Raw genomic sequence first — 20138 nt, 5'->3', positions numbered from 1 at the left:
AATTATAATAATGTACAGCACAAAATGATCTTTACAATTATTTACTAATATTTTATTTATATAAAGTTATTCATGAAATATTGTTTATTAAAAAAAAAAACACTTAGTTGGTATACAAAAATTATTACGATCAATCTTGCTAATCGGTAAAAATAACGCTTCTTATTTGTCAATGTCAAAGTCAATGTCACGATTTTTTCAATGATTTTCGTTGTTACGTTTCTTGTTTTTGTGCATCTTATATTCGGAAATTAATTCTATATATTTGTGTTTTTTATAAATCGCAAATAACAAAAGAAATGTGAGCTAGATCTGACATATCAATCAAAGTGTGACTAACTAATATACAGTGTCAGAATGACGAGTGCAACTATTCAGGTAGGTACACACCCACTTTAACAATGAACTTTAAATAAAAACTGTACATTGTTTTCTTTATCGTTTAATGTACGTCTACAGTGTGTTAATATACGTAATTGTGCTGATACTTCGTTGTTTAGTTAACAGTTATGTTCTTGGTTTATTCAGGAAATTGAGGGCATTGACGACTACTGGGGACCGGCATTCCGATCCGTGTACGAAGGAGAAGGTCATGAGGCATTCGTGCAACAACTAGACGAACGCATCAAACAGCATGACAAGGAGATCGAGAAACTGTGCAACTTCCACTATCAGGTACATAAGATTAAATAATCAAATTTATATTAGTAAGCACATAATAATAATAATAGAAAACGTTGCACATAACATGAAATAAGTTAATAAAGTTGTAGCCTAATAATTTCATGGGCACAAATATAGTAAACAACTTTGTTAAAATGTTTGTAAGTGGTAACGGTTATAGTCATACTTGCCTTGCCAACTTTGTACCTTATATTTAAGGTCTACAGCTACTGCTACCACTGGTGAATGTGTTACAGATCTGTCCATAGATTTAATTCTAAATTCGAACATCCTCAGGGCTTTTGCTTACTTTATTTAACCCTTTTCCAGGCATAGTGCATATAGCAACCACATAAATGTACACAAATATTCAACCTTACCTAGTATACAATATAGTACAAAATCATTTGTATTCGTTAAAAATATCATTAGTTTTTACCTTGCCACAATCAACTGGACTAATTGGTTGGCCACCCCTGATCTAGAGTGTTGGACAATGAACTGTGCGGCAATGTAGCTGAGCTAAATGTATCGTTAAATATCCTCAGGGCTTCATCGATTCAATCCGGGAGCTGCTCCAAGTGCGGTCTCATGCAGAGGAGCTCCACGCTGAGATATCCAATGTCGATGCCAATGTCAAGGAAACTACGGAAGGTAGGAAGGAAGGCTTGGATTTGGGTAGTTTAGGGTAAAATAAAATATTCTATTTAGTCCACCAGTTGATAATCAAGAAAATATTGGTTATTTTTTTCTTTTGTCTATCATATGAAAAAGATGAAACACATCAAAGTTCGGGAGTGGGGGTCACGTCATGCTGTGCTAAGAAATGTTTCACGGTGTGGCGTTTCGGCTTGTTTTTTTTTTATCTAGTAGTTTAAAGAGGCTTTAGTACACCAAATGTGACTATGTCAGCATCATGGGGAGCCTCACTTATATACACCACACAACAAATATTACACTCTCCCTTGCACTGAAACCACATCTCTGGATGCAAAGGCCTGTCTAATGAATCTGTAAATCAGCATTGCTTCTTCTGAAAGCGGTCGCCTTAGAATTACATTTATACTTCCATTGAACAAGCCCATACCATCCAAATACCTGTCTTTGATGTCCTAATTCTGATCACATTCCAAAAGCAAATGAATAAGGTCTTCAGTAGGGATGGGCCGAAAGCGTTTTACATTCGGTTTAACCGAATTTCGGCAGGAGCCGAACTTCGGCATTCGGGCAGCGCGGTAAAAAAAAATAACTAAGTGGTGTTCTGACACGCTCAAAATGCTCAAATATTCACCTTGGTTCTTTGGAACTAAATCGCCCGATAGGGCCGAATTAAAGGTAAAAAGGTGATGCAGGAACGGACATCGACAACGCATCCATAGCAGGCATTTATAAACACTGACTTGAGCGGAATCCGCAAATACACCATTGAAGAAGATGGAACTCTGCTTGCCATTGCTCACACTTACTCCTGAAGACTCAGGTTGATGCTACAACTGGGCATTTCACTTAACCTATTAACAATGGTCTTCCCTCAGAGATGAACGCCAAAGTTTGAAACATTTGTGGTGGTGGACCTGCAGGAACGCACAACCGTGTCTCGGTTGAGTAAGACCGCTGCGTGAGCAAAGTAATTGTTAGTTCACTTATTGAACAATCTCAACAGATACTACCCAGCGCTGAAAACTCTCGAGCAACTCGAGCATGTATTGCTGCCTCGGGTGGCTCCGTACAAGTGGTGTGGCCAGATAGCAGCAGACATTTGTTGACGCTACTGACCTCATAGACGGACCAGGAGAAATTCTCGAAGCCCGGCGACTTCAGCGCAAGGTAACCAATGAGGGAGGTCCTCCATCATGGGTTCCAACGCAAACCGTTGTAGTGACCTTCGAAGGTCAAAAGCTTCCTCAGAAAATCTTTGCGTTTTATACATCGTTGAAGGTCGAAGTGTACGTGCTCCCAACAATTCAATGCCGGAAATGTCTGAGGTTTGGTCATATTCAGGCCCAATGCCGCTCTGATGCCCGATGCTTCAAGTGTGCACAAAAACACCCTGGTGAAGGATGCAACATCGCTGCTGAGCATGTAACCTGTTTATACTGCTCAGGCAATCATTATGCGACAGACCAACGTTGCCCTGAATATTGTAGGCAAAAATCTATCAAACTGGCAATGTCGGAACACAGCATCTCTTACCAGGAAGCGTCCTCTCGTTTTCCGGCTGTACGTCGTCCTTACGCCGACGTGGCCAAGATTATGTTCGAGCCCAACTCTCCCTCATGGCAGTCTCCCTCGCCTGTTCGCCCTCCCCTTCCTCCCCAATCGCCTCCCTCAGCTTCATACCGTAAGACGATCATCCGTAAATCTAGAGCAAGGTCCCCTCTGTCTCCAGGCTATGACCGGCAAGCCCATAGAGATATTATCTCGACCCCACAATCCCAACTCCCCAATGGCTACGCCCTATCGTCACGGCGGATGCCAGTTGAGACCCCCAATGATGACCTTATGGAATTACTATTCAAACTTCTCACGAATATAATCGCCAAATGGAGCGATTGTTTACCGCCCGACGTTGCCCCATTAATGGTTTCACTTGCTGAGCGATTATCCTTCTCCAATGGCCCCCCCAGGCCAATTTTCTTCAATGGAATAGTCGTAGTATCATCCCTAAAAAACCAGAACTAATCAATCTCATCAACGAGCACTTCGTTTCAGTGGCGGCCATTTCGGAGACATGGCTGAGACCGGGTTCCCAGTTTAGGATCCCGGGCTTCTCATGCCTTCGGGAGGACCGCGGTGATGGACGTGCTGGTTGTGCGTTATTGATTAAAAGAGGTTACACTTTCTCACAAATCCCTCTCCCTCCTCATTCCCATGATATTAACGCTGTTGCGGCCAATGTCATGGGAATTAATTGCGTATCAATTTATATCCCACACCCAAATATCAACTTAATACCCGACCTTTCTACAATCTTGTTCTCGATCCCACCTCCTCTCCTCATTATGGGTGATTTTAATAGTCATAACACCTCCTGGGGTTCATCACATTCTGACATATTTTCTTCCTTCCTTCTGGACCTGTTTGATGACATTAATGTCGTAATCATCAACGACGGCTCTCCCACTCATCGGGTATATCCCGGACAAAACCCCAACTCTGTTCTGGATTTGTCTGCTAGCTCTCCCAATCTTTCGTGTTCGCTATCCTATCAGGTTCTGAGTCAGTCATTCGGAAGTGATCACTTCCCTATAATTATTTCCCAGCCATCCTCTGTTCTTCCCTCACCCGTCCCCAACCCCTCCTTCAATATAGGTTGGATAAAGCGGACTGGCCAAGCTACTCTCATTATATTGAAAATAAATTAAAAGAGCTAGATCCCAACCTATCAAATCCCTTAGATTTATACCTCTACTTCAATCGATTCTACTAGAAGCAGCAGATAAGTACATCCCTAAGAAAAAAATACGTAGTAGCAAAATCCCTTCACCTCCCTGGTGGGATGCAGAATGCACGGCGGCGATCAAAGCAAGAGACAACGCGGAACGTAAGTTTAATGAGTCTGGTCTTTCCGATGATTTTGTTGCCTATCAAAAATTTCTGCCCGTACTAAACGTCTCCTAAATAAAGCAAAAAAGAAAGGATGGAAGGGATTTTGCGAAAGCCTCAACCCTAGAACCCCGCCATCGCTGGTATGGAAAAATATTAAAAGATTTCGGGGCTCTTTCCATCCTGTTTGTTCAGCCTCTCCTAACCCTCCTTCCTGGTTGGCAGAGTTTGCGGACAAATTGGCTCCTTCATCAGTTCCAGAGAAATCCTGTATCGACCCTTCCCTTCCCCCTGCGGAACTAGGTCCTCTCGACAATCCCTTCACATTCACTGAACTTGAGTTGGCTTTAGATGGACTACGTAACAGTTCCCCCGGAGAAGATGGCATTCCCTATCTTTTTATCCGGAAACTTAATCGCTTCTCAAAGGAACATCTACTAAAACTGTACAATTTGTTTTTCGTGACTGGTGAAATCCCACAGGAATGGACGAGCCAAATTATTATCCCATTCCTTAAACCAGGGAAGGACCCTCAGGTAGCTAGCTCTTATCGCCCAATTGCTTTGTCTGCATCAATTGGTAAAATCTTCGAACATCTTATTAAGAATAGGTTGGAATGGTTCGTAGAAAAGGAAAAATTACTCGCAAACTCTCAGTTCGGATTCCGTAAAGGAAAAAGTACAATGGACAACTTATCGATTCTGACCTCAGACATTAGATTGGCCTTCTCCAAAAAACAACATCTCGTTGGGTGCTTCTTGGACATCTCTGCCGCATACGACAATGTTCTTCTTCCAGTACTCAGAGCAAAAATGCTTCAGCTGAGTATTCCTGCGAGGATAGTTCACTTTGTTTGTAAGTTGTTCATAGGACGTACCATAAAAATTCGATCTGGCAATAGTTTCCTCCCTCCTCGTACCCTATGGCAGGGACTCCCTCAAGGTTCGGTGCTCTCCCCTCTTCTTTATAATATATATACGTATGATATTGAACAATCTGTCTCCCCCTTCTGTAGTATACTTCAGTATGCTGATGACTTGGTGCTGTATACCAGTTCTCAGTCAACAGATGCTGCTCCTTCTAAACTCAATGAAGCGCTCAGTTATCTCAAGATCTGGCTAGATGATCATGGTCTGACTTTATCACCATCTAAAAGCTGCATAGTAACTTTCACACGTAGCAGATCCATTCCTATCATGGATATCCGGTATGATGATGAGGTCATCCCCTGTTTGGACGCTGTGAAATTCCTCGGAGTCTTCCTGGATTCTAAGATGACTGGCGTTCCGCATTTGGAGTATGTAACCAGCAAATGCGAAAAGGGTATTAATGTTCTTCGGGCTCTCTCTGGGGTTTGGTGGGGCGCTCACCCATACTGCCAAAAGCTCGTGTACAATGCAGTGATCCGCAGTCAGTTTGACTATGGCTCGCTCGTGATTGAACCCTGTAATAAAAATGCTCTTAAAAAGTTGGACCTGATTCAAGCCAAATGTCTGCGTATCACTCTAGGTGCAATGAAATCCTCACCAAAAATCGCTATGCAGGTTGAATGCTTGGATCCTCCCCTCTCCCTCCGCAGGCAATACTTGGCAGACCGTTTCATCTTTAAGGCGTGTTCTATCTCCAATCATCCTCTTCTTCCTCGTCTGGAGGAGCTTTCCCAAGAAATATCTGAAAACACGTATTGGTCAAATAAGGAAAAACCGAAGTACATTGTCTCATATTCCAAGTTGAAAAATCTTCCGTCCCTATATATACGACCAACACCAATCCTATTTTTGAGGTCAACTATGAGTCCTTAACCTACATCCCCAATGTTATCCTTGATTTTGGCATTGACAAGGATAGCCCAGCGGCCAATATTAAATTTAATAAAAAATTACAAGAATGGGAGGACTGGCTACCCATTTTCACAGATGCTTCTAAGTTAGACCCCAATGGTAGTGTAGGATCAGCTGTATGGATTCCCAAATACCAAATTGTTTTGACTCAGAAAGGACCATCTCAATCATCGGTTTTCACTGGGGAATCCATTGCTATCTTAGAGGCTATAAGATTTTCGAATTCGCATAACATCTCAAAAGCTTTAATTTTTTCCGATTCCAAAAGCTGCCTGCAAGCAATTGTCGGTAACCATTTTAAAATGAAAACAAAGTTTCCAATTATATTAAAAATTAAAGAGTCTCTATACCGATGCAAACAACAGGGACTAGAAGTTACGCTTGCATGGATTCCAGGTCACTGCGGCATAATAGGTAATGAAAGAGCGGACACATGGGCAAAAGATGCCATTGAAATCGGTTCCCAGGATTATAACATCATTTTACCATCAGACCTAATGATGTCCGTTCAGAATGACTTGAGGAATTCCTGGCAGACTATGTGGGACTCCTCCAGACTCCAGAAAGGTCGACACTATGGAACATCCAACCGTTAATCCCCCGAAAGCCTTGGTTTTACCGTTTCCGCTCAGCTAATAAATGGGTCACTTCTACCATTTGCCGACTCCGTTTAGGTCATGTCTGTACTCCGGTGTTCTTGTCTAAAATCAGGGTTCGGGACAACTCTTTGTGTGAATGTGGTCTCGACGAGGGTTCTTTAGATCACATTTTTTTCAGTTGCGGTAGACTCACTTACTCTCTATATGACGCGCTGCCTAAGGATGTTCCGCGACCTATTAACTTTCTGACTCTTCTTGCTCTACTTGATTCTTCCTTGATAAAAATCTTAATCAATTTATTCAGTGCCACAACATTAAGTTGTAGTATCTGCAGCATGCTTATTATTATATTATTTTTTGTTTCCTTTTCAACTCTTCCTTTTATGCTAGCATGCTTAAAACTCTTCCAATACCCTATGATTAAAAAAAAAAAAAATGTAATTGTCTTTGTGGTCTTTGTGCCGTCCATAACATATGTTATTTGTTTAGGTCTCCTGTCTGTTCCTTCCCCAAGATCAAAATTTCAAAAACCGAACATTCTCCTCACGTGTGTAATGTCTCTACGCCGACACTGGCAAAATACGTCTTGCTATCACGGCAAGAGTGAAAGCCATTAAGAAAAAAAAAAAAAAAAAATCAGCATTGCTTCTTCTGAAAGCGGTCACCTTAGAATTACATTTATACTTCCATTGAACAAGCCCATACCATCCAAATACCTGTCTCTGATGTCCTAATTCTGATCATATTCCAAAAGCAAATGAATAAGGTCTTCAGTAGGGATGGGCCGAAATTCGTTTTACATTCGGTTTAACCGAATTTCGGCAGCTTGAGCCGAACTTCGGCATTCGGCACTGACAGCGCGGTAAAAAAAAATAACTAAGTGTGTTCTGATTCTAACTTCAAAATCGCTCAAATATTCACCCTGGTGCATCTTGGAGTTAAATAATTTATTTTTTTAATTAAATTTATCTCATATTGTGGTTACTTTGTAGGGCTCTGTACGCGGGCAGAGGAGCTGATTCGGGCTCGAAGAGTTGAGCTAAATATTGCAGCCACCATTGAAAAGATGGAACTCTGCTTGCCATTGCTCACCACTTACTCCAAGCTGAAGACTCAGGTTGATGCTAAAAGGTAAACAAATGTTACTTAATCAATTACCACAACAATGGTGTCCCTCAGAGAATGAACTCTGGTTAAGTTTGAAACATTTGTGGTGGTGGACCTGCATGAACGCACATTTTGTTTCATAGACGTAGCTATCGTAAGGTTGCAGGTGAGCAAAGTAATTGTTAGTTCACTTATTGAACAATCTCAACAGATACTACCCAGCGCTGAAAACTCTCGAGCAACTTGAGCATGTATTGCTGCCTCGGGTGGCTCCGTACAAGTGGTGTGGCCAGATAGCAGCAGACATCCCTCGGCTGCGGGAAGCTATCCGCCTGGCCTCCATGGCTGACCTGCGAGACTTTCTCGAAGACATCCGTAGACTTAGCCCTCAGGTGAGGCCCTTGGGGTTAGAAGTTTGCAAGTATTTATGTGAAAGTAGGAGAGTGAGTGCTTAAAAGAAGATATGTCTGTGTGACGTTTTAGATACTTGCAACAAACTTAGTTATTAAAAAGTAATTTGATTTTCGTTCCAATTAAATGAAAAGTCACAATGTTTTAGACTATCATGGTCATTACTAATTTTATAGTTTAAATTCGGGTTTTGTTCCGCGTACCTTGATTTTAGAGAAGCTCGATATTTCGGCATAGTTGCATGCGCCATGATCACGAGACTGTATGGTGTATGGTGCATGCATAAAACCCGTATTTGAACCCACGATCCTCTGCTTGAAAGGTCATAGGTCAACCGACGGCTATCACGACTTATACTGCTTATTATACTTACACTCACGAACCACTTACGACTCACTTATTATACTTACTTACTCACGACTTATTATAGACAATACTCATAGTCTCATATCACGAAAATTTTAATGTTGAAAATAGCCTGAATGGCATGGAGAAAAGTATGGTATGGCCGTGCCTTTGTTTTTGTTTTACTCGACTTGGCGGGGGCACTGCCGTGCCCCCAGACATTCATTTGGTTTGTTTGTAGGTTTTATTACAGAAAAATATTACACAAAAAAAGCTTATATTTGGTTTGGATAGGTAATTAACTTAATGTAAACAAAACAAACTGGTGTCTTAAATATTGAAATTCCCCCATTAAAATATATAAACATTTACATTTCTGTATTAAAATACACTAGTCTAGTTTGTATTATAATGATAGATAAGTAAAATGTTTAAAATCCTTGAATGTACTAAATCTGGCAGCTGAAGTTTGTTTACTTTTAGTTAAATTCCTATCCAACCCAAGTATATATAAGTACAAAGGCAGAGTAAAAGGAGGCATTTTTTTAATATTTTGGTCACAGGTTGGTGCTATGGCATTGAAACAGACCCAAGACATGCTAGGAAGGACTCTAGCTAGCATTGTGAAGCAAAAGAAAGGTGATTAATCATAATCAATCAACATTGTAAACTTTCGTGATTTTCACTCATAGTCACAATACCACAAACGGGACTTATCACGCTAAAACAGGGTTTCTCAAGTGGGGTACGCGAACCCCTATCGCTATTCGACGTAGTTCCGACAAGGTTTACGTGATGATGGCAAACGCAATGAATTAAGATGGTTTGGACTCGTATTTTTTTATCAACTCTAAATTTGTTACTTAGTTTGTCAGTTTCTATCGTTGGCAAGACGATTCTACCTATATTTGTTGAAATAAATATATCATTATATTACATGATGATTGAAAATAAATAAACTTACTCCACAGCCAGTTTTATTTCGTTTGGTCTAGTAGGGTTCGCTTCGTCTAGAATCTTTAACGGGTACGCCATAAAGTTTGAGAAACCCTGCGCAAAACACACGAGTAATATTTACCTCGACATTTCAACCACATTACAGTGGCAGTGGTACGAGTGGGTAAATATTACTCGTGTGTTTTAGCGTGCTAAGTCCCGTTTATGTATTTTGACTTTCAATCAACATTGATTCAAATTACTTTGATTAATAGAATTTTTGTTTAAAGTTGTCATATTGCAAACCGACTAAAAAGATCCGGTTTTCGCCGATTTGACTATGGAACCGTAAGAAAAAGTTAACTTTTCTACAGAGATGGCGTTGCTGGGCATAGCAGGGCGGGAAAACGCCGGCCCGCAGTGCCCTCACGAGCTGGTGGACTTCAGTCCACTGCACCGTTGTCTCCACATACACGGGGTACTGGGCGCCAAGAACGAGTTCATACAGTATTACAGGTGAGATCTGATTATAACTGGTTTCATCTGGCTTCGCTGTCGCGGAAGAATATAGAATTAGATAGCTCAATATCCTGAGGGAAGGTCACAAATCACTGAAAAGCATCTCTGTGATGTTTGAGAATTACCGTCATGCCGCATTTACACTAGCGTACGAGTTGCGAGGCGAGGTACGAGGTGAGTGTGACCAGACGCGCGCGCCTCGCCTCGCCCCTCGCAGCGCTCGCCAAAGGACCTCGCGACGAACGCGAGCTTGGTGTTTACATTCGCGCTCTCGCTTCATTCGAGTTTGAACCTTGTGCTGCGCAGGTTTTAAGCTCAACGACAACTGAACTCGCCACGAGAGTGTAAACAGGAAGCTCATTTACCATTGATCACGCGAGCCGCGGGCCGAGATTCGAGACGAGGCGCGAGGCGAGGCACGAGGCGAGAGTGTAAATGCGCATCATATTAGTCATAGGATGAGTATTGTTGGACAGTTACTTATTGGGAGTGCTGACGTCACACGCGCCAGGTATACTACTAATCATCATCAACTGAAGGAAGTCCAACAGGACATAGGCCTCCCCGATAGACCTCCAGTTGCTTCGATTGGAAGCGGCCTGCATCCACCGTGAGATCAGGACAAAATCTCGTAATCTCAACTGCTGGGTTATGATGATGATGACGATGGCTTGTTGTTGTTGTAACTATCTGTGAAGGTTGCGGTTGTTTCCAGGGCCCAACGCAAGCAGCAGGCGCGTCTGGTGCTCATCCCCTCCGGCAACCTCCATGATAACATTCAGAGCGTAAAGAATTACCTGAACGCCGTGCTGGGCTTCTTCATCCTCGAGGAACACCTGCTGAGCACTGGAGCGGGTCTCGTATCGAATGTACGTAAAATACATGGCAATCAAGCGTTAACAGTCACAGACAATAAGGGACCATTTGTTGCTCTCACTCATTTTGAACTAATAAAATAAATAAATAAAAGTTTATAAAATTAAGTTTTTTTTTTAGTTCTTTGTGTTTTATACTTTATGTATATTATTCAAACAAGAAATCCCAATAATTTATCATAGAAATATCCAGTGTTTAGGGGTATAGCACGTGGCACGGAACGCCGAGGACCTGGGTTCGATTTCCAGCACTGGTCTTATTTTTCTGGTTTTTCTATGCATCTATATTTCAGTTTGTATTTTCGACTTAGAAATGGCATTGCATGAAAAATAAAAGGCAGTGAACGAATGGATATTGATTAGCATTGTTTTAGTGAATAGCAGTGTGTAACTTGTTCATAAAACCCATCTTACCCTCGACTTAACAATAACCCTCGCCGGCGGCTCGGGTGGATAAACATCTAAATTTGACTCGTTTTCCAGGATTGGCTGCTGGATACTTGGAGCATGTCGGTCAACAAAGTGGCCTCGACATTACGAACCAACACTTCCCTCATCACCGACCCAACACTGATGCTCAGTATCAAGCACCAGATAGTGCTGTTCATCAACACGCTCAAGTAGGTGATACAATATCGTTGGGGAAAGGGCAAATCATCATCATCATCCCAGCCTATATACGTCCCACTGCTGGGCACAGGCCTCCGCTCAGAACAAGAGGGCTTGGCCCATAGTTCCCACGCGGGCCCAGTGCGGATCGGGGACTTCACACGCTCCATTGAAGATTTGTGCAGGTTTCCTCTCGATGTTTTCCTTCACCGCAAAGCTCGTGGTAAATTTCAAATGTAATTCCGCACATGAATTTCGAAAAATCAGAGGTGCAAGCCGGGGTTTGAATTGAACCCACGACCCTCTGCTTGAGAGGCGATAGGTCAAACCACTAGGCCACTACGGCTTCAAAGGGCAAATACATACTAATAAATACGTCATGATTCTCGTGATCCGTCATAGCGACAAACTATAAAGAGAACTGATGTAGTCATGGCGGTTTGTTTACGATTTGTGTTAGTGTCAAAGTCAAAGTCAAAATATCTTTATTCAATTTAGGCTATAACAAGCACTTATGAATGTCAAAAAAAAAACCCCCTGTCGGTCGCCCCCTGCGCAGAACTTTGCGTAATATAATGTTCCCTATGGGGTCCCGTTGGCGCTCTTTGGGTATGCAACCCTAAGAATGAAGAAGTATTATAAAGTTAATGATTATATCATGGACAGGGATATTTGGAAATAATTCCGATCTGCATTAGCGATCCCTTCAAATAGCGAACCTACTGTGTTAAAAATAAAGTTGTGTTAAATACTTGTGATGTATATATATCATTTAATAATATTGTAAATCTGTTTTAAAAAAAAATATATATACCTCGTTGAGTTTCTTGCCGGATTCTTCTCAGCAGAGGTTTTTCCGAACCGGTGGTTAATTTTTTTTGACATTCATAAGTGCTTGTTATAGTCTAAATTGAATAAAGATATTTTGACTTTGACTTTGAATGTTCCATCTCTCGTGCCAGGTGCTACGGTTTGCCGACGGAGCCCCTGCCGTTGCTGCTGCAAGAGATGGCGGAGCATTACACCGAGGTGCTGATGCAGCGCTGGGTCGTGGTATTCCGCGACATTCTCGACAACGCCACCTTCTCGCCCATAGAGGTACTTCTGCTGTTCCCAGTAGGCATGCTGCCGTCTTTGGGACGGTTCCGCCAAGTACCAGTTCGCTGTGTTGGATGAAGTAGAGCGCTGAGCCTGTACACTAGATTCCTGGATAATAAAAATAATACTAATTGTTTTTAGCTGTTGGGTCTCCTTAAAATAATAATAATAATATTCTACTTACCCCCTGTTTCTCCATCCATTGATTAAATTTATTTGACGGATAAATGTGATGCCGTCTCTGTTTGTTTTGTTCGAATAGACGGAGACGGCATCGCAATTATCCGACAAATAAAATTAATCAATGGGTGGTGAAACAGCCTCTTAGTCATTTAATCCGTCAGTTAGATTATAAGGAAATATTGGGCATTATTTTTCTTTTGTCAATCAAACAAAAAATAACGTTTAGTTGACAGCGGAAAAAATACGCTTCAGATATCGTCACTACTTAAAAAAAAAACTCGTATCTCAAAGTAGATAATTTTTCTGAGTGGACCTTATGAACATTACGTCAAGGTGCAATTTTGTTAACATATTGATTTTAGAGACGAGATTTTTTCAAAGTAGTGACGATATGTTTTTGGAAATCTAACATGATTCTTCTTTAGCACATGCTTTAATAAGAGAATGAGGGCTATCGTTTTTTGTCTCACTAGATGGCGCACTGTTGCGTGAGGTTTTTAAGTATGGCTTTCAAAGTCTGTTATTACGGGCGTTAAGTTTAGATTAAAATCATATTTAATACACCTTAAAACCGTACCATAAAAATATCGAGCATGCCTCAGTGTTGCATAGTTTCCGGTTTGTTCAGAAAAACGGGAGGACAAAGGTTTCCGAAAGACAAAACTGTCTCAAAACAGACATTTATTGCCCCGGGACACATATTTGCCATAATTAATTTCAGATATTGCAAAATATTCACAAAATTATTCTAATTATAAATAAACCCGCGTAGCTCACCCAAAAACTATGAGATTTGACATTTCGAAGACCTCACGCTACACTAGCGCCTCTAGTGGCGAATTCATACGCGATAGCCCTCATTCCCGTGGTCCATCTCAAAATCACGCGCATTACGTTTTGGACACAATGATGATAATTAGAAATACAAACGTTTTCCGTTCAGGTGACGAACCAGGAGCAGTACGACGGCGTGATGGATACTTTCCCCTACGACGGCGAGGAGTTGGAAGCCCAAGGATTCCCCAGAAAGTACGTGTGATTATATACGCAGGAGCGGCAACATTGCCATGCACAACTATTACTTCAAAATTCAAATTAAAATCATTTATTCAGTAAATAGGCCGCAATGGGTACTTTTACACGTCATTTTTTAAAACTACCAGCGTTTTCGGAAATATTTTTTTTGCTACCACCATCTTGCTCGCTAATCCTGCCGAGAAAAAGCAGTGCTTGCACTGTTGTGTTTCGGCGTGGAGAGTAAGACAGCCGGTAAAATTGCTGGCACTTGAGGTATCCCATCTTAGGCCTCTAGGTTGGCAAAGCATCTGCAATCCCCCTGGTGTTGCAGGTGTCTATCATCATCATCATCCCAGCCTATATACGTCCCACTGCAGGGCACAGGCCTCCCCTCAGAATGAGAGGGCTTGGGCCATAGTTCCCACGCGGCCCAGTGCGGATTGGGAACTTCACACGAACCATTGAATTGCTTCGCAGGTTTGTGCAGGTTTCCTCACGATGTTTCCTTCACCGCAAAGCTCGTGGTAAACTCAAATGTAATTCCGCACATGAATTTCGAAAAACTCAGAGGTGCGAGCCGGGGTTTGAACCCACGACTTGAGAGGCGATAGGTCAAACCACTAGGCCACCACGGCTTAGTGACATTACTTACGTTGAATTAATTAGTGCCAGCTCTTGTGAGTCATCTCAGCCTATATATGGCCCACTGCTGGGCACAGGCCTCCTCTCAGAACAAGAGGGCTTGGGCCATAGTTCCCACGCGGGCCCAGTGCGGATTGGGAACTTCACACGAACCATTGAATTGCTTCGCAGGTTTGTGCAGGTTTCCTCACGATGTTTTCCTTCACCGCAAAGCTCGTAGTAAACTCAAATGTAATTCCGCACATGAATTTCGAAAAACACAGAGGTGCGAGCCGGGGTTTGAACCCACGACCCTCTGCTTGAGAGGCGATAGGTCAAACCACTAGGCCACCACGGCTTAGTGACATTACTTACGTTGAATTAATTAGTGCCAGCTCTTGTGAATCGACCTGTAAGTTGGATGAGAATGCTAGTACAGTCAAAAAGTAAAAAAAAAACATACTCCGCAGGTTCCCTTTCTCGTCGATAGTACCAGCCGTGTACGTGCAAGTGAAGGAGTTCATCTACGCGTGGCTGAAGTACTCAGCGGGGCTGGGGCTGGGCGGCGGGCGGCGGGCGGCGGCGGCGCGGCACTCCGCCTCGCTGCTCCTGAGCCGTTCTTTCACCGGCTGCCTGTCCGCTCTGTTCCGGCACCCGCTGCCGCTGATGCAGCTCGTGCAGGTTACTATGATGATGATTGTTTCATTAGTCCCTCCTGTAGACGCCAGAGGGCGGCAACGCGGCATTTAAGCCTCGTTATGCTTAGCCGCTCCTTCAACGGGTGCCTAATTTAATTAATTTATTGATAAAAGACGTGTTTCCTTTCTTATGACAGAAGAAAAAAACTTTTTTTTTCATAAAAATAATATGGGTAGTGCCACGAGACTTGAAGTTAGTTACTACACATGCAGCTACAACATGTCGTGTAATGACAGCAGGATTTTGACATTTACTGATTCATTTCATTGATTCTCCTTTTTCAGTTATTTTTGTAGCTGTGTGTATGGCACTATCTAATGAGGGTTTCCACAGAGGCGAAATATCGCTAGATGGCGTTAGTATCGAGCGAGAGGTCCGTTTGACGTTTGCTCGTGATTGGTTAAAAAACTAAATGAGCCAATCGCAAGCAAACGTCAAACGTCAAACGCACCTCACGATACTAACGCCATCTAGCGATATTTCGCCTCTGTGAAAACCCTCATTAGCCGTTTCGACGGCCAGTAACAATTTTAGGGTTACAAGACTAAAAAAAAATTATGTCACAAACGACAAACGTGATTGATCGGATACTACCTCCCTTAAATTTGTTAAAAATCCGAAAAAAAAAACTGATAGTTAATAATTACCTCGGCTATTTTGCTGCTATGGTATGCAATCGGTAGATAAAAAATCGTTTTTAAAATGTTTACCTCGGCATTCAAACATACATAGAAAGTGAGAATATTTCTGTATTAACAATTTTTTCTTTTTTTTTCAGATCATCGTGGACACCCATTATTTGGAAGACGCTACGATATGCCTCTACGAGTTTATCAGCAATATCACCGGATCCGATCTTGTGACTACTCAGGTTAAAAAATACTCCAAATTATATTAAAATTAGACTATATTAAAATACCAGAAAAGTACATAGCTCAAAGGGATCAAACCCAGTATTTCATCTCATCATTCTGTGATGCTTCAATATACAACGTGTTATTTTTGAATTCCGTTAACATTAAAAGATAATCAAAAATCAATTTAATTAATTATGTGCAGTTAAAACAGTATAAGGGTTCTTAATTTATGATTCTTTTAACTTTCCACTTTCTTTAAGCGTTATGATATAACTATATAAACAAAAAGAAAAATAAAATACTAAGTTATGTCTGACCTACATTTGAACTTTAGAACTTCAGTTTGCAAGTCCTGGACTATACTGCTGAACCACCGCACTGATGACAGAGCTGTCGAAATTATCAATCTAATTGCGCGTGAAACGAACACTAAAATACATAAATATCCAGACGCCATTTTCTCAGTTTTTTTACTAAAACAATTACTTTGCTCACACTCGACATAAAAGTCCTAAAGGTAAAAACCTTAAGTCACGGGTGAGCAAAGTAGTTGTTTTTGTTCATTGATATGGACCTCCGCAAAGTATTGTACAGTAAACAGTGTATTTAGAGTTCTAAGGTTGCCTTATGACCTCCGCAAAGTAACGCCTGATTAAATAAATTAGTTTTTTATTATTATTTTGTAGGCTGCTGGCAGCATGTTTCAAGCGGCGCGTGACGACGCAGAGAAACAAATCTGCGACAATTTAGAGAAGAAGGTCGACGAGTTTCTCGATCTGGAGAACTATGACTGGTTACTAGGTACTAATGATTGACAGCTGCGACTCCCGTCACGTAATAAGAATGTTGAACAGTATCCTGCTTTTTGCAAAAGTATCATTCCCAAATGTTTCATCTGCCAAACTGTTTTATTTCCCAACTCTTAATTTTGTAAGAAACCAAAAATTTTTGTCAGTAAGTACATTTTTTTATGGTTTTATAGTTTCCGAAAAGAATAAGTTTTTTTTTTCAAATGAGTTCAGCCTTTCAAAAGGCCTGCCGTGCTTCTAGCAACGTCAAAAGAAAATACAGTGTAAAATTTCATGGTTATTCTTTGATTTAAGATGCTATGTTATTTGCAAAAAATAAACCTTATTTATGAATTTTGTGAAAAATGTGTTGTCCCAAAACGTACATTTTCCTAATAAGTATGGACAGTTTCCGGAATAGTACTTTTCCATAACGTAACATTTGATTGTTTCCAGTTGAGCCGACCGGGCAGGCGTCGGCATTCGTGACGGACATGCTCAGTTACTTGTCGGGAGTTCTGACGTCACTGGAGCAACTGCCGGAACGCGCCAGGTATCCTACTAATCCTACTAAGATCTCATTTCTGGGAATTTCCACTGGAATGTTTCTTTGTTCTTTCACGGTAAAACTACTGGAGCGATTTGGTATGTCGATAGCTGAACATCTCAAATAACACATGGGTTACTTTTTATTCCGATATTACTACGGGATTAGCATAAAATTAAAATCCCATAATTTTGAACATGAAACTACCGTGAGACTCACTCATATTAAATATAATGACCCGGATAACTCACGTCTTAAATCGAGTTTAGCTCGACATGTTTCGGGCTAATCCGTAGCCCTTCGTCTTCGGAGCAACGCGACTCAGCGGCGAAGACGAAGGGCTACGGATTAGCCCGAAACATGTCGAGCTAAACTCGATTTAAGACGTGAGTTATCCGGGTCATTATATTTAATATCCCATAATTTCATCCGCTGGGAATAGAGACTTGAAATTTGGCGCGAGTATTTTATATGCAACGTTAATAAAATCTGCGATCGATGTAATACCGAATTTCAAGAGTTCAATGATTTATGTTGTGCTATGTCTGTCATTTGTCTTGTCAGCATTGTGTATTGTCAGCTAGTCAATCAGTCGCTTACCTCCATCGTAAAAATAAAGCAAATATTTCCTGAACACATCAGGGTAGCAGCAGTGCGAGCAGCTACCAACCGCATAGCGACGCGTCTCCGCAATCTCCTCCTAGACCCGGCCGTGAAACAAATATCTTCGGGTGCACTCTACCAGCTGGACTTGGATGTGATCCAGTGCGAACAGTTCGCGGCCGGCGAGCCCGTGCCCGGCTTGCGCGAAGGCGAGCTGCTCGAACACTTCGCGAGTCTCAGGTCAGCCGCTTTGTAACTTTGGTGCCCTGGTACTTTTGCAGGTGAAATTTGATAGAATTCTCCTGGGTTTGGGCATGCATCTTGGGAGTGTAATTTATGATGCCCTGGTAGTTTTGTTCAGATGTGACGACGCGGACAAGACGATTTTCTAGTGTTCACCCGCTTGGTGACTTATAGTTGCCTGGTACTTTTTGTAGGTGAAACGCGATACTTCTGCTGGATGGTAGCCGAGCTGCCTGGTGATTTATGGTGCCCTGGTACTTTGATAGGTGAAAAGGAAGAATTCTAATAATGTACGTGGACCTAGAAAGTCAGTTGGTGAAAAACTCATGCGTACTTATGTACGAGTATAGCTGAGCTCTGCTTGTTTTCTGCCTGGGCTATGATTGACTGGATGTTAAGTTGGCAGGCTCTGCAAACTTCTGCTAACCCGAAGCCGTAAAGCAAATAACTTTGGGTGCAAACATTCCGCTAGCCACAGGTCAGCCATCAGTCATCAAGATGAGTTACTTTTGTAGGTGAAACACGATATTGCGGATAGCTTTATTCTCTCGTAGCGTAGTTCGTAGCTTAGGTGAAAAGCGAGATTTCTGGTGGTACCCTGATATAGTAAATGAAACAAGCAGTTTTGTTTATGATAGACGACACAATACGGCGATATTTCAGTGTTCCAATGGCATCCTGGTATCCTCCATGAGGATATTGAGGACCCCAAGCCTTTCAAGGTCAATCTCACTTGTAATGATGTAGTGTGATCTGGGATTTTAGTACCTACTTACCACGTTATAGCTTGTTTCTACAATTTAAACTTAAAATTATACTTCCAGGCAACTCCTAGACCTCATAACGGGCTGGGACTGGTCTTCCTACCTTCACGACATCAACATGGACGGCCGAAAGTACAACCTAGTGACGCCTCGCGACGCCGCCACTCTGCTCGAGAAGCTCAAAGAAGCCGAACAGAAGTCTTCCGTCTTCTCTGTTTTGAAGAAGAACGAACGGGACAGGAGAAAGTTGCTCGACACTGTATTGAAGCAGTTGAAGGCGCTGCAGAATCAAGATGGTTCCGGCTGAGAGAGAATTGACTACATGGGGTCGTCAGAAAATAAATAATCAGAAAAATACCACCGGGAGTAGACATATTGTCTCTAATTATTTTTGCAAACTTATTCTTCATCTACTGTATTTTTTCAGAAAAAATAGACTAGATAATGTTGGGGATCTAAAGATGGGCGCACACCTAACGTGTTCGCCGAGCATTTTCTAGTCTTCAATCTTACGTTGAATATTTATCTAAAGAAAGTTCTAAGCCTAAGAAAGGAACACTGATAGTTTCGGTTCGTTTTAGACTTGACAAGGGGTTTTAAAAGTTTGTTTAAAAAATATAAAGAAGAATTTGTAAACTTTTTTGATTAAGTCGCCCTATATGGTAAAGGGTTGGATGTATCTTATTTATACCAAGTTTTAGTGCCTTTTATCTTTTATAAATTTGACGTCTTTTTGTCAAGTATTCGCTAATTTAAGTTAAACTGCAATATTTTTACGTTTAAGTAAAGCACACTTAAACTAGTTTGCTAATGTCATTCATTCGGAACTTAAACAAAAAATCGTGTTTTTTCTTTCTCATTTGAATCTTTAGGAAAATGAAGAAAACCGACGAGTCCCGAGCGACATTAACATTCTGGTTGTACTATGCTGATCTAGTATCAGGGGTCGGCAACTTTCGGCAGACAAGGGCCAAGGGCTCAGGCCTAAAATGTCTGTTTTCCTAAAATGTACAAGTCTCAAAACGTCTGCGTTTTCACAATGTTAGCACTTCTATTTTGTCAGCTTTCTCAAAATGTCTGCTGTTTAAAATGTGTACAATCTCAGGAAGTCGCCTATGCATAATGTTTACATTCCTATAATATTAGCATTAACATAATTTCTGCTTTCCGTTATGTTCACTTTTTTAAATAGGCTATAGTCTTGTTATGTTTGTTTTCCCATGTCTGCTTTTTAATATTTTTCGTTCTCAACCGGTTTCGTACCCAA

General features: G+C 41.5%; 1 protein-coding gene across 1 annotated transcript; it reads left to right on the top strand.

The window, feature by feature from the left end:
- The first annotated feature begins 165 nt into the window (after positions 1 to 165).
- Positions 166 to 19970, top strand: Sec15 (exocyst complex component Sec15). Its single transcript, XM_074089491.1, has 17 exons — positions 166 to 378; positions 529 to 675; positions 1212 to 1317; positions 7642 to 7780; positions 7968 to 8148; positions 9076 to 9151; positions 9823 to 9964; positions 10683 to 10836; positions 11326 to 11462; positions 12414 to 12549; positions 13676 to 13761; positions 14841 to 15051; positions 15848 to 15940; positions 16613 to 16727; positions 17171 to 17267; positions 17904 to 18104; positions 18932 to 19970. Exons 1-17 carry the CDS (start codon positions 358 to 360, stop codon positions 19176 to 19178), a joined length of 2289 nt encoding a protein of 762 aa, XP_073945592.1. The 5' UTR covers positions 166 to 357; the 3' UTR covers positions 19179 to 19970.
- Positions 19971 to 20138: the final 168 nt, after the last annotated feature.

This window comes from Choristoneura fumiferana, chromosome 6 (genome assembly GCF_025370935.1).
Source record: "Choristoneura fumiferana chromosome 6, NRCan_CFum_1, whole genome shotgun sequence".
NCBI lineage: Eukaryota > Metazoa > Arthropoda > Insecta > Lepidoptera > Tortricidae > Choristoneura > Choristoneura fumiferana.
The sequence above is the reverse complement of the archived record's forward strand: the minus strand, read 5'-3'. Positions and strand labels throughout refer to the sequence as shown.